Source organism: Pavona decussata, unplaced genomic scaffold, assembly GCF_977016875.1.
Source record: "Pavona decussata unplaced genomic scaffold, jaPavDecu1.1 SCAFFOLD_4, whole genome shotgun sequence".
NCBI classification, from domain to species: Eukaryota; Metazoa; Cnidaria; class Anthozoa; order Scleractinia; family Agariciidae; genus Pavona; species Pavona decussata.
In genome coordinates, this window is record NW_028145428.1 from 2047947 (window position 1) to 2062485 (window position 14539).

The 14539-nt window shown below is 37.7% G+C and overlaps 1 protein-coding gene across 1 annotated transcript in view; it reads left to right on the forward strand.

The window, feature by feature from the left end:
• LOC146489723 (uncharacterized) overlaps positions 1-14539 on the forward strand; it is a gene marked incomplete at its 3' end in the record, with an annotated part of 83995 nt that overhangs the window by 31941 nt on the left and 37515 nt on the right. Inside the window, exons 10-23 of the mRNA XM_085104886.1 lie at positions 979-1166; positions 4558-4733; positions 4866-5038; positions 5563-5643; positions 7922-8097; positions 8564-8633; positions 9834-9923; positions 10054-10298; positions 10409-10523; positions 10768-11001; positions 11082-11198; positions 11668-11757; positions 13028-13162; positions 13694-13947. Of these exons, the coding sequence (XP_084961012.1) occupies positions 979-1166; positions 4558-4733; positions 4866-5038; positions 5563-5643; positions 7922-8097; positions 8564-8633; positions 9834-9923; positions 10054-10298; positions 10409-10523; positions 10768-11001; positions 11082-11198; positions 11668-11757; positions 13028-13162; positions 13694-13947 (2144 nt within the window). The remainder of the gene's footprint in view (positions 1-978; positions 1167-4557; positions 4734-4865; positions 5039-5562; positions 5644-7921; positions 8098-8563; positions 8634-9833; positions 9924-10053; positions 10299-10408; positions 10524-10767; positions 11002-11081; positions 11199-11667; positions 11758-13027; positions 13163-13693; positions 13948-14539) is intronic.

Consider the following 14539-nt stretch of genomic DNA (forward strand, 5'->3'; position numbering starts at 1 on the left):
TATTCTCCAGATGCCGTGTTTTGTCACTGCTGGAAAAAATTCAACATTGTATCATGATTGTAAAATGTAACTTGCATGCATGGGTTACGCATTTAACAATTTGTTTTTTCTCTTCCAGCGAAAACCACAACTCCTAATAGATCTGAACTTAAGTTTATCAAGTTTAATCGAACGATTGTCCTATAACTAAAAGTACTCCCACGTTAAATATCCGTGCATAGAATTATTTGTTTCCACCAGTGTGCAAAGTCTTGAGATCTGCTGGTAGGATTATAAAAATTACAACAAGAACCAGCCTAGACGGTTCTTGTACTTGTTGTAAATAACAACTTACTTGAAGAATTCGTCATCACAGGAAGAGCGCAGATCCGCCTCCCCACAGTCACATACCCTTTTCCTATGGAATTGTCCCAAGTTAAATCAGGTTATCTGTATTGCAACTTGTCTTGCAGTTTCTTTACGTAATTGTAACACAAGTTCCACGAAACATTGATTGCCAGGGTAACATGACCGGATATGGTAATGTGCCAAAACGATTTTGTTCCAGTCACTGTTACATGAAGTAGAATCGACTTCTTCTCTGCGCAACAATTGCAGCAACAACAAAGATTGCAAGACAAGTTCATTTCAGGGCATGTTATGGTAGGCAAGGATACATGCATCTTGCGTCTCAGCAAATTTGCAAGAAAAGTTGCAAGAAAAAATTGCTTATTGACATTAACTCGCATTGCGGGCTTTCATATCAATCTATCCCGAACAACATCTTTCACCCTCTTTTGTCATTCAAATTATCTACGAAAACAACCATAGAAATGCCTGTGGTCATCCTATCCGAGGAAGATTGGTACGTACTACAGATAACATGAATATATTTTTCTTTTAGGATAGAAAACGTGAAGAGGATGTAATGTCTTACGTACTCTTCTATGAAACCAGATAAATAACCGGCGGGTTTTTTTTTTTTTTTACTTTCTATAGATGACGAAGAATCCGCCCATGGTGTCCTTCAGGAACTTTGGTATAATATTTTTTCTGGGTCGGTGAACAGTCTACGCGCTGATAGCAGGTTTCCACGTAATCCAGATGTTGTGAACGTTCTTCAAGCCTTTGACCCCCCAATTGACTTCGACTCAGATTACGGACAGCGCCTGACAGCATATTTGCAGGTACTTTCACTCAATCGATTAACGTATGGGTATAAACCGGTGAACGATAAGCTTTCTGGGAAACGCTTGACCTGAAGAGCAAGTGTCGTTTTGGGGAGTTAAAATTTGCATATTTTTAGCGAACTAACAGAACAACACGAAATATGCGTCAAAGGTCAACATTTTTTCAATCGAGTGTATATAAACGATTTTACACAACTTAGTGGAACATTAAGAGCAATTCTCCAGGAAAATGAAGCAAAGTTGGAAATGAAAAATTCTAACCTCCCTTTAATTTTTGTGTGGAGGTAGGTTACCTTGGGGGATAAACAAAAACAACCATATTTGGATTGGCAGATGTATCGTTGCCATGGTAACCACACTTAATGATGTCGGCCTAAGGACCATGTTTTGAGCAAAAGTTCCATTCTCAAAAAGTAAAAATAAACGAGTCTGGTTCTCGGGTGCATGTGAACCAATTCAAATAGAATTCATATAGATGGTAGAGCCACACTCCCAGTTTATAAAATTCGCCGCTAAAATAATTTGGGCTTTATAAACAAGAAGAAAATGCTCGTCTTTTTATGTTCCCTGTCAGCCATTTAGACAAGCGGGAAAAACAAGCACAACCATATTCGTAATTTCTCCGAAAGTACTCTTTCCACATAAACCAAATTAGCAAAAGAGATTACACAGATATTGATGTTTCTAAATATTATGAAATCAATTTGGGGAAAACTATATTCTGGCCATGGGTGCTGAAGACACCTGGGACAAATTGCAAAAAATTGCAAAATTGGTAATTTTGAGGGCTCTAGTATTTGGCTCAAACAGGCTTTAGAGAGAAAAAAATCAACTTCAAAAATATCTTTTATCATCTTGTCTGCTACCTACATTTAGTAAACAAGGTTTTGGCCAACAAATTTGATGAAATATAAATTGATACAAAACCTACCTTGAAGGTTTTGGGTATTTCTTCAGGATGCTTTCGTCGCGTGGTTCTCTCCGGTGTCTCTCCTTCGCACGCTCCGTTTTTTGGACCAAATCTAGCGCAGACTCTAATCTAACAGTTACTCCCATCGACTATCCAGTTTGCCCCGTTTCAGACAAGAGATGATGATACAAGTAACCCGCATATACTTGACAAAGGATAGTTGACAAGGTCCAAAACATGGTCGTAATACTTGTGATTTCTGCCGTCGAGCACGGGAATTCATCAATGTTATCCAACTAGGAAGTAAATTAAATGTTTCAAGATCAATGTGCAAAGAGAAAGCATGCCTTTGAACAATCTAAAGTAACGTCTTTGGCTAAAATCGAGTCAGATATTGTGATAGTCGACAAGGCAAGAATGGTAAATAAACTGAATGCATAGGCCGAAAGTCCGAGAAGCACGACTGCTGACTGGATGTAACACAATGTAATGGGATGTAACACCGGATGTAAGTGTAATGATATCCTCTTGTAATGGGGTTGTTTTACAATGGCACGGCCGGTAAGCTAGTCAAACCTGCGAAGTTACAATATTCAATGACCCAGTTTTAAATGAATGGTGATCATTCGGATTTCAGAAATCATGTGCTTTATAGTGCTTTTTGTTCAGTAAAGAACGTCAGAATGGCAGCGGAAAAATGTCCAGTCAGTGTCATTGAGGGTCGCAAAATTGAGGAACATGAAATTAGTTGCACTCTTTGTTGGCCATCTTTAAAATATATCACAGGAAATATCGAATTTGCCTTCAGATATTCAAGTGCCTTAATGACCTCGCGCTTGCTAACTCTTGCTTAATTTCCACTATTCGCGCAATTTCCACGCTTATAATTATAATGAAATAAGGATCTTCACCATTTGTGCCTTGCAACGACTGCTAAATATTAAATTTCATTTTCTTTTCACTGCAACGGCACTTAAGCATGAAATGAATTACCCAGCATTCCTTTGGAAATTTAAGAAGGGTCTAAGGCTTCACTTCTGCAGCCAGTAGATCTAGATGTGATTGAAGCGACTAGTAATTCAAAATGTAAGGTCATTTGTATTTATAATTATTCATATTTAAATAGTATAATTAATTAATTTAGTGTTTTAGACATAATTTTATTAGTTCATTTTTTATCCATGCAAATAGTTAGTATTGTTAATTAATTCGTCACATAGGCCTCCTTTAAACCAGCATATAAATTGGACCTGCCTGTATAAATATCACTTACGTTTCATGAAAAAGACGACACTAGCAAGTATAGCGTACAAGTATAGCGAAAAACATGTCTCGACAGAACCAACTGTCATCGTCAGTAACACTGTAAGAGTGAATTGAATATTTAAGTTAATATAATATTTATAATAAGATAATAATAATAATAGTAATAACAATAATAATAATAATAATAATAATAATAATAATATTTATAATAATATAATATAATATAATATAATATAATATAATATAATATAATATAATATAATATAATATAATATAATATAATATAATATAATATAATATAATATAATAAATTAAGTTAATATACAAAGTTGAGTTAAATGTTTAAGTAAAAATTAAAAGAGCATGTGCAGAGAGACAAAATAAAAAAGAAAGGGACAAATAAACATGTTGAAATTACAAATATATATAAATGGCGATCCCATTGGGTAGTTGATATCACAGTTTAATAAAAGCCAAAGTAACTTAAAGATAAAGATCATGACTGAATGGTATTGCGATTCACCAAGGGTGCGTATTTGGACGGACTTTTGTAAATATCGTGGATGGACACTTGAAACCGGTATTTCATCGGTTTATGACTTGTGATGCAGTTCCGTCAGGCGGGGTGAAATTTTGTTTTATAAGAAGGCCTAAAATAGTCAGCCCTTAACAAGCTGCAGCTAGGCAACAGTAACCAATTGTCACTTACTTAATTAGATTCATTTGAGAACGCTAACAAACTAATTATTTCTTTTTATTAACGTTCTTACTTTATTAAGGTTCCAGAAAGCGGGACTTACACCTTCTATGTTTCTTGTGAAACCGCTTGAAACATAAACATGTTGAAATTACAAATATATATAAATGGGATCCCATTGGGTGGTTGCTATCACAGTTTAATAAAAGCCAAAGTAACTTAAAGATAAAGATCATGACTGAATGGTATTGCGATTCACCGAGGGTGCGTATTTGGACGGACTTTTGTAAATATCGTGGATGGACACTTGAAACCGGTATTTCATCGGTTTATGACTTGTGATGCAGTTCCGTCAGGCGGGGTGAAATTTTGTTTTATAAGAAGGCCTAAAATAGTCAGCCCTTAACAAGCTGCAGCTAGGTAACAGTAACCAATTTTCACTTACTTAATTAGATTCATTTGAGAACGCTAACAAACTAATTATTTCTTTTTATTAACGTTCTTACTTTATTAAGGTTCCAGAAAGCGGGAATTACACCTTCTATGTTTCTTGTGAAACTGCTTGCGAGTTGTGGATAGATCCGAGCAAAATTGACCAACCCTCAAACGACAACGATAACGAAGAAACGGGGAAAGTGCTGTTGGCTCAACTACGCGAAGGATACGGGACAAATTACAAACAATGGGATAAGTAATACGAAATAGTTTCTCTTAATTGCATGCATGTAGTAGTCGTTCTGTTATAATTGACATTTCCGGCAACATAGATAGATACCCATTCAGCCTTGTGGACCAAGCAAGTTTGTATTATTGTTTTGCTTAGATATTCACAACAGGCATCCAGAGAGGTTTTGTTGAGTAAATGTTACCTGTATCCTGTGGAGACACTTATGAAAGAACGCGTATCGAGGGACCACGTTTCAGTGGGTATGAAATTACCAAATGGGACATACGAAAGGCCGATTGAAAAGACTCGTTTGTTTTGGGTGTGGCCAGGTGAGTCCCTCTACAACCTAACTGTGACAGGAAAATCATAATTTGGGATTTTAGACTTGTTAATGTGTTTGAAATGAGCTGAAGGTATTTCGAACAACATCTAAAGTGTTTTAAGCTCTGAGTCGTTGTTCAGAAATAAGCAGGCGAATAATGCATCTAGAATTATTAACCATAAGTTATAAAAGAAGAAACTGATGTTGCTTTGTGGTTCAAAGCCTTTATTATAAGAAGGTATGTGGCAGTTTACAGTCAATGCAAGACCTAAAAGAGCAGATAGCTCTCTCAGTATAAACTTCTTGGTAACGGGTGTTTTTCTTGGCTAGTAAGGTGACGATAGACTTGTTTGTTGTTGTTGCTGTTGCTGGTTATACCTGGATCTGAAATCGAAAGTCAGTCGTACGACTGCGAGGTATGATGTCTAATAAACGATGTATCTTTATCTTCTTCTACTGTTATAACTATAATACTATATATATTATAACCAGTGTAATTTTGCTCCTGATTCTTTTCATGTTCTCTTATAGGTGTCCGTTATTTAGACGTCAAACTTAATTCAATTCCTGGGAGAGTCAACGTCAAAATTGGTGAAAAAATTGTTGTTGAAGGTAAACCTACACCTGCACGGCAAACAATTATATTCATTGATCCTGTCACTGATTTTCTAACAGTTTTGACCAAGTGAATAACTTTGCGCGTCTTGCGAAATGGGTCACATTCTCTTAGGGTGCATTCGATCAGGGCTTAAACAATTGATGAAACCGGTGATCGGGATATCAATCAATCAATCGATGACAATCGATGCCAATTAATCGATTGATATTGATAATCGATGAACAATCGATGTACGGGTTTTTTGTGATTATCGATTTCATCGATTATCAATTTTTATCAATTATCAACACCAATCGATCAGTTAATTGACATCGATTGTCATTGATTGGTTCTCATTTTTGATGCGTTTTATTTTCAGTCAAGATTTACAAAAAGAATCTGAGTCCAAACTGTGGCCTATAGTTCCTTTGTGACCGGTGGTAACTGTGTTTCGGACAGAGGCTGTACATGTTGTGTTGTTGGCTTTTATCCCGCGCAGCTCTAAGTTTCTCGATATGGTCTCTTTTTTTCCAGCTTTTACTATACGGCTCACCCATTTAAGCCTGCATGCAGTAAACTTTATTCATTTTTTACCCTGTTTACTTTATGCACCTTTGTTGTGACAAAGAAGTAATAAAATGATTACCAAAGCCTATTCTCGTTTATTCTGGTTTATTTTATTACAATTCAGTATAATTACATCACCCACCATTCAGAGCTCACTCGTCTCCAGTCGCATCTGCATACAAACAATCCGGTGAACGAATTCAAATCTGAAACATTTGTGCGTACTGCGAGCGCGTATACGTACATGCTGGAACGTGTGGAATACCAAAATTTTTTTCAACACCAATCAATGACAATCGATGAGTTGCGACCACTTTTGTGTGATTATTGATTGGTCATCGATTGGCTGATGCCAATCGATGCCAATTAACTAACAAGGCATCGATTGTCATCGATTGATTTTCCGATCATCGGTTTCATTGATTGTTCAAGCCCTGATTCGATTGACCCTATTCAGGGAGAGGAATACATAAAATGATGACAAGAAATCCCTCCGGGTGTTCGGAGTTACTGGAGTACAAAATCGCTTTTAAATTATCGTGTGTCAGCGAAAGTTTGCAGAAACGTTTTCCCAAATGTACTTAAAAAGAGAAATCTAACAGCCATTCCGCCTATCAGTTTATTCTGGAATATGGCCAATCGAACGCCACCTTAGTTTTACAGAGCTTCCTCTACACTTTTAACTTCTCGTTTCGAATTTGAATTTGAACAAATTGCTACGATTACAATGTTTTCTCGACTGGGTTATTTTTTTGTGCACAGCAATATGAAAATAATTTTCATCATTCTTGCTAACTAGCTATGAGTTAGGCCCAAAAGTATTGACTATCAGTTCTAATGACAGCTCAGTCAAGCGTGAGATGTCTGCCGACGTATCACCAATGAAAACAGGGCAAGACAGTCATTACCTTCCAGTCTTACGAATGCTACCCGTTGTGCGTTATCATTTTATCGCCAGCATGCTGAAATAATCACCGACATACCTGCAAATAAATCAATCTTTATTTGCACTCACTCTTGCTCAAAAATAAAATTACAACAAAGAAAACATTAAAAGTAATAATAAGAGTACAATAACCAAAGGGGCTAGCGGAGCCAGGCAGCCATTTGACATCAGTATTAAATAGAAATTAAATACAGGTCAGCAAGAAGCTGAAGCACAAATGCCACATAAAAAGAAAAAGAGGAGAGAAAACGCTAATTCTATGCTATGGGGGAAGTCTAGAATAGTTAAATTTAAATATGAATACAAAACAGTAATATAAGAAGAGCTCACAATAGTTATGGCAACTAATAACAAGCTATATATGAAACTATAGCAGAAAAAAAAGCATTAAGTCTTGGAAAGGTGACAACTGAAACTTAACAAAAGGATAAAATTAACAGGAAATTTGCTGATAATAATACAAGAAACTAATAATCTTTGACAAGATCGCTTTAGCTGGTGCCAATTTTACAGGTTGCGTCAGCGGTTCATGTTCTCATTTAAGTACCACAGGCCAGGCAGGTCAGGTCAGGTCGACAGGTAAGGCAGCCGAATATATAAGCCAGGCCTAAAATACGTTTATTGGGGACATGGAATTTGCAAGATAAGACCCGAGCATTCAGCATGAATGACCAGAATTTGTTGTTTTGTACGGAAGTAGATGACAGCGGTATATTTAGCGTTTGCTGATTAAAATTTGCTTTTGCCTGTTGAAATTTTGTTTTCCCTCCTCATTACAGCAACCTATAGATATTGCTGCCGTGGATCATACTGTCCCAGATGTCCAGTTGATCTGTTTATTAAGTTCGCTGAACAAAAGATTTTGGTACATAGAGACTTAACTCTGGATTGCCAGGAACGCAAATTAAACCAAAGTTTTGAGACCTCTCTTCAAGAAGGGATTTACAAAATAAACGTGAGTAGTTCGATTTTTGTGCTAATTCAACAATACTTGTTGACAAGTGACGAGTTAACAGTCACGGTACTCTTTCACAAGTAATTGCTGCGCCAGCTTCTACAGTTTGCAGAAGTACTCTTCGTGTGATTTGAATAAATTAAATAAATTAATAAGTTAGGCAAGACAATGTTATTGGCCCAACTATCTATAAAATGAAGTATAAATATGCCCTCCTGCACAGCAGTACTTTAACTTATCTCGTTTAAGATACCTACTGTTATTTCTACATTCAGTTGACATGAGCCTTTATCTCAGGAAGAATAAAAATATTTGTACTTTTTAAAATGAAACTCTGGATCTTAAAACCCACCATAACAGTAGGTTTTATTTACCGGAGGCAATTAGTCGCGGTTTTAATTTGTTGGTTGGCCCAATAACTTTGCTTCTGAGTTCCTCGTTTATCTCGTTTTTTTTCTCGAACTAGATTACGTATGCCTTTGGGGACTCAGCGTCATCAGAGATTTCCAGGGTAATTGCTGAAGCTTATATCCCAGGTATGTTTATAACGCGTTATGCTACAAATGTTGTTAGTGTATTCAGAGCAGTAAAACAACCGAATGCGCGACACTTGTGTGAGTTTGTGGTAATTTAAGACGCCTAAGATGCCACAGAGCGTTAGTTGTGATCCTATCTGCTTCATAAATTCAATTTGTTCTTTTAATTAGGTTCAATTATCTGTGAACTTACATTGAAATCCAATATGAAGCTTAAAGTGCCTATCACTCTTGCACAGTTTTAATGAATTTTGAAAACTTATGCACGTCTAAGATGCTTTGCGAAAAAATAAATCGTATTTCATGTTTAATTTTGTTTTTATCAGACGACAAAATTCCCCAAAATAGATCGTTTTCCGCCATATTGGATACAAAAAAGAGCAGTTGAGAGACTAGAAACTAACAAGCTTGTAACGTCGCCTGGTATCTCAGTCACAGAGCATTTGCTCATTTGTCACTACATTCTCTACTGAACTTGGTATGTGCCAGGAAGGTATGTGGTGGTTAATGTGCTGCCCTCTCAGATAAGCAGAAGGTATAGTTCTGAACGCTATACTGTTCAATAATAATAAAGCAAGGAAATGTGAAGAAACCGAAAAATTCAGCAATCCAAGCTCGATGGATGCGTGGCTGGACTTTCGTGTGCCGACTGAAAACTGTCAAGCTGTTTGCTCCTCGCTGATTAGATGATTTCAAACAATGCCTTTCAAAAATCCGTCCCGTGCGAGGGAGGCAGGAGCGGCGAACTTGCTACTAACCAGCACGGGGCGGATTTTTGAAAGGGCACTGTTTGAAATCATCCAATCAGCGAGGAGCAAACAGAGTGACAGTTTTCAGTCGGCGCTGTACCAGATCAACTGGGATCTTTCCTCCCTTGTCTCACTACTATATACTCGAGTGAACATCCAACGCCGAACCCTTCAAATCGTGAATTGTGATTTCAATTGCGTTTTAAAAATCGAGAATAACTTCAAATCTCATTATTTTGCTTGTTTTGGCTTACTTTCTACGTCTACTTTTCAGAATGAAAGGAATTGGGTAAGGGTGATAGGCACTTTAAAGGTACATAGGATAATTAGATAAGTGCATGTAATTTTAGGTATACATTGTGTTCAGAAGGATGCCGGTGTGGAAGGGTTTTTATTCCTGTCATCTGTGGGTTTTGAGTGCCTTTTAATAACATTAGTTGTCTGGTCTTAGCTATCCACGTCGAAGGCTGCAACTTTGTTTCTGATTTTTGTTCCTGGAGTAACAAAGACCAGGGATGGAAGCTATTGGCATATGACAAAGGTGTGTAATTTGAAAACCGTTTTCCGTTCTTCAATACAGGTGTGCTCGTGTATGCTCTGTTTTTTCCACGTTTCCTACTCCGAAATTCCATAAGTCATTGCCGGAAGTTTTCTTCTGTATTTTTTCTCAGCGATCCTTGCCCGAGTCAATGGCAGACCTGCTGTACTTGAGAGTCCATGGATTTTTGCTAGTTCCATTTACCCAAAAACTGGTTTGTGCCTGTCCTTCTCTTTTCAACTTCCTACTTATTCTGGATCATCTCTAAGCGTGGTCATGGTGACGTCGTCCAACTCCTCAATTTGGAGTTTAAGTGGTTACCAGGGGAAAAATTGGCAAACCGGACAAGTGACCTTCATCGCAACTGAAGATTTCAAGGTACAAACATGCATGGTTAACGACGGCCATTTTGGGGCATCACTAAATTTGTGTTCCTTTGCTAGCTAATTATATCTAAATAAATGCTGAGTTAAATTTTGTCTTTGCAGATTGTAATTATTGCAAAAGGTAATAAGGATTTGATAAATCCTTATTACGCAGCACTTGGTAACATCAGTGTCTCGTCACGACAATGTGAACGATCCCCACCACATAGCGTACCAGGTATGTCAATAAGAGCTTCCAAACTTGGAAAAAACAGTGCACAGTTTTAAATAAAACTGACATAAATACTGATTAATTAATGATGATGTTTCCCTGGCAATTTTTCATGCAAAATCGGCTTTAGGCTCGGGATTCCATCTAAGAGTAGCATATTAAAATTAAAAAGATATGTATGTTATGTATGTTAAACTGATGCCGCACTCATTAATCGTTTATTTTCAGTCATAAACTTTAATTTTTTAAGGCTTCAAATGTAAGGACCAGGATAGCTTTCAATGTGACAATGGGCAGTGTGTAAGCAAAGATCTGGTTTGCGATGGTGACATGGCCTGTGCAGACAGCTCTGATGAGAAGGGTTGCATATGCTTAACAAGCCAATTTGAATGTCCAACTGGAAGATGCCTTACTGTAGACAAACTATGTGACTCCAATATGGACTGCAAAGACAGCACAGACAGCACAGATGAGACAAGATGTGGTAAGAAAGAGCTACAAGCGCAATTCAGGTTGAATGGCGTAGGTCATTTGTGATGTTATCATACATTCAATGTATTACAGGACAAAGCTGTTCAAAAGATGAATTCTCCTGCAGCGGCGGTGGATGTGTGCTTTGGTCTCTGACATGCGATGGGGAAAAGAATTGTGAAGATGGAAGTGACGAACCCTCGATATGCGGTGATTTAATTTTGTATTAAATAAATAGACAAGAAACATTTTCCCCATAGATAATGTTTAACACCCTGATAAAGTAAATTGATATAGGTCCTACTTGAGAAGAGATTATCCCCAGTTTTATGTGTCATCCATAATTTATTTTCCCGCGTTTTGAAAAACAAAATACATCGCCTGTCCTTGTCCCAGCCAAATACATGAAGACTGCAGCTTCCTTTGCGGATCATTTTTAACGACTTTTACTTAACAGGCAGATGATTATTCACCCGTTTCCATTGTTTGTCGGAAAGAGCAATTTACCATTCTCTTTCATGAAATAAAATTCTATTAGGTAAAAAACATGGCTTGCATTAATAATTAATGCGGAAAGCCGTTGAAATGTTGAAAAAGAGAGAGAGAGAGAAGGAGAGAGAGAGAGAGAGAAAAAAAAAGGATGGTTTAAAGTCAACTATTGTTTTCCCTTGTATTGTAGGTTCTTTACATTGTTCATTGCTAAATCTGAACTGTGCCTGGTCCAACAACATGGATTTCTTAGAACCTCGTCAGTGTATTGGAAACAGAGGTATGGGGTATCATGAAATACTATAGTCATATTAACCCTTTGCAGACCAGTAAGGTTTGAGGGAGGGGGGGGGGGGGGAGGGGGGGCGGAGGGAGGAAGAAGGGATTCTGGCCTGAACCTGAATAACGTTCCAATATTTAAGCAAACACCTTGGAAATTCTGTGAGGTTTTGAGAACTTTGTGGTTGATTAGACTGTATAGAGAAATAACGCAAAGGAGAACTCGGCTGATTTATCGGTTAGAAAAATTTATTTCGCCAAAATTTCGAAACGGACCACCTTTCTTCTTCAATATCTTTCTACTAGGGAAATCTGGAAATTTAAGATGACGAATCCCCTTCCCCTGACCCGGCAACAAAAGGCGACAAAAGGACGAGGTCACTCCAGAAATCATGCATATCTTTTTAAATCCCCAAATAAAATGTAAATACTGAGTAGAGTTATACTTACATGTTTTGAGCTTGTGAAGTGCTTTCTCACGAGACAGCAAAGCGTTTAGCTCTCAAACGATTGCTTCTCCAAGTGGGGGTAGTTCCATCAGGCGTTTCAAAGGCACAAAATTTGGGCCCTGGCTATTTTTGTTGACGACAAACGACCTTCGCCCAGATCACGTCTGTTCCTGGAAATATGTGGATAACACTTCCCTTGCTGAGATGGTCCCTAAGGATTCAGATGGCAGCCAGCAGAAGTCGAGCAGTGGTCAAGCAACAACAAGCTACAGTTAAATGCAGACAAGGGTCTTACAAGCGTTTGTTTTTTAAGCGATGGGTTTTTACTGACAAATTATAAAATGTTACACGCCTCTCTTTCGATCTGTTATTGCAGTCTTGAACTGAACACGACGACATTTTCAGTCCATGTTAAACGTAAAAGAAAATTTACCACAGAAAAAAAATATGCCAATATCACCAGCTGCATTCTATATTCACGCCAATTTCGTTGGACAAAATGACGTCAGAAAGAAGCGACCAGGATGTAAGTGCTTTTCAAAGAGGCGGCACTCCATTTGAATTTTAGAGAAGAATTTTGAATTTGTATGGATCGAAAACAACTTCAGAAGCTCAAAAAACATTGAGTAACTTAACTCTGTGTTTACTTTTAATTGATGGGTTGAAAAATACATAATTTTTGGAGTTTTTAAGTTTGTGTGAGCTGTGTTTACGCTTTACACGTGAGCAAGGCTATCAACCGTACATGACAAGTTATCTCAGGTATGATTTTATAGTTCAAATATAGGTCTTAAGTATCATTACGTTGCCTTTGGCTTTCAGTTAAATGTGACTTTGTGGATGGCCTCTGTGGAATGAATCATGAATCTAAAATTCATCAGTGGCGTATTGGATCAGGTTCAACACCAACAAAGAATACTGGGCCATGCTACGACCACACCACATTTTTACCGACTGGTGAGTGAAACAGGACGTATTTCTACAAAAAGGGTGCTTTGATTGGCTAACAACTTTAATAAACTTAGGTTACCACTTAGTTCATTGTATATGGGACAGAGCCAATGTGCAATACTTGATTCACATGTTTTCCTGAGTTTGGAAGGACAAAAGGAGTCCGGAGTAGCATAGGAAGCCCCACTGAGGAAAGTCTCTGCTGGCGTCTGCAATAATATTATTCACAGACCAACCAATTCCCAGCAACCCACCGGTGAACGATATATATGTCTCATCACAGAGGAAGAACGATTTAATATAAACACGTACATGTGGATCCATTTTACAACCCCGCCTCCCACCAATTGACAAAGCAGCGACGAAAACAGTGGCCAGAATAGAAATCAAGTGTGAATTTCAGAGAAAAGCTATCATTGTGCTTGCTTGGTAACAACTCAATAACTTTGGTCAGTTTCAAAGTATAAATATTACAGTTTGTTTTGCGTAAAAACGTAAATGCTTCCCTAAATTGTACCTAAATTACTTTTCTTTTAGGAAAATACATATTCTTAGAAGCATCAGACTACAAAACTGATGGAGCAGCCGTTCTGGCGAGTAGTGTTATTAACGGCAGTAAAGCAACATGCGTACAGTTCTGGTATCACATGAACGGAAGGAACGTGGGCAGCCTGAACATATATATTCAGACCAATCAGTCAAAAACACTAGTTTGGAAACGAACTGGTGAGCAGGGCAATAAATGGAACTTTGGACAAGTTGGACACAAAAACGACTCTAGAAGCTACAAGGTAACAATGACGTATAAGGATGTCGACGAAGTTATAGATCAGGAGCTAGTAGTCGGATTCAACGGAAATTAGACTGTCTCCCTAATGTATCCCACTGCATGTTGCAGTTGCTTGTACGGTCGAACCTTGATTATCCGGACCTCGATTATCCGGACTTTTTTCTCTGGTCCCAATTTTTTCATGAATATTAATTAGTTCTGATCTTGAAAACTCAAAGTCGCAAAAAGCCCAATAATCCTTTCAAGAGACTGTTGAAACAACGTATTATCCTTTGCGCTTTTCAAAATTCACAAGTGCGACGAGACAAAGAAATATCCTGATGCATTCAGCTGATATCCGATTGGCTCATTTGTTATAGGCTGTGTAGATTTCACAATGAAAATGATGTTTTCTTTGCTGTAACTTTCTGTTTATATTTCTATCTCATTAATATTCATATTTTCGATTATCCGGAATCTCGATTATCCGGACTATTTACCGAGGTCCCGACGAGTCCGGATAATCGAGGGTCGCCTGTATTATAGACCGTTTAATGGTCCTCAATGATGGTGTGATCAGATTGAAACGTTCTTAGCAGCGTTTTCTGCAAACA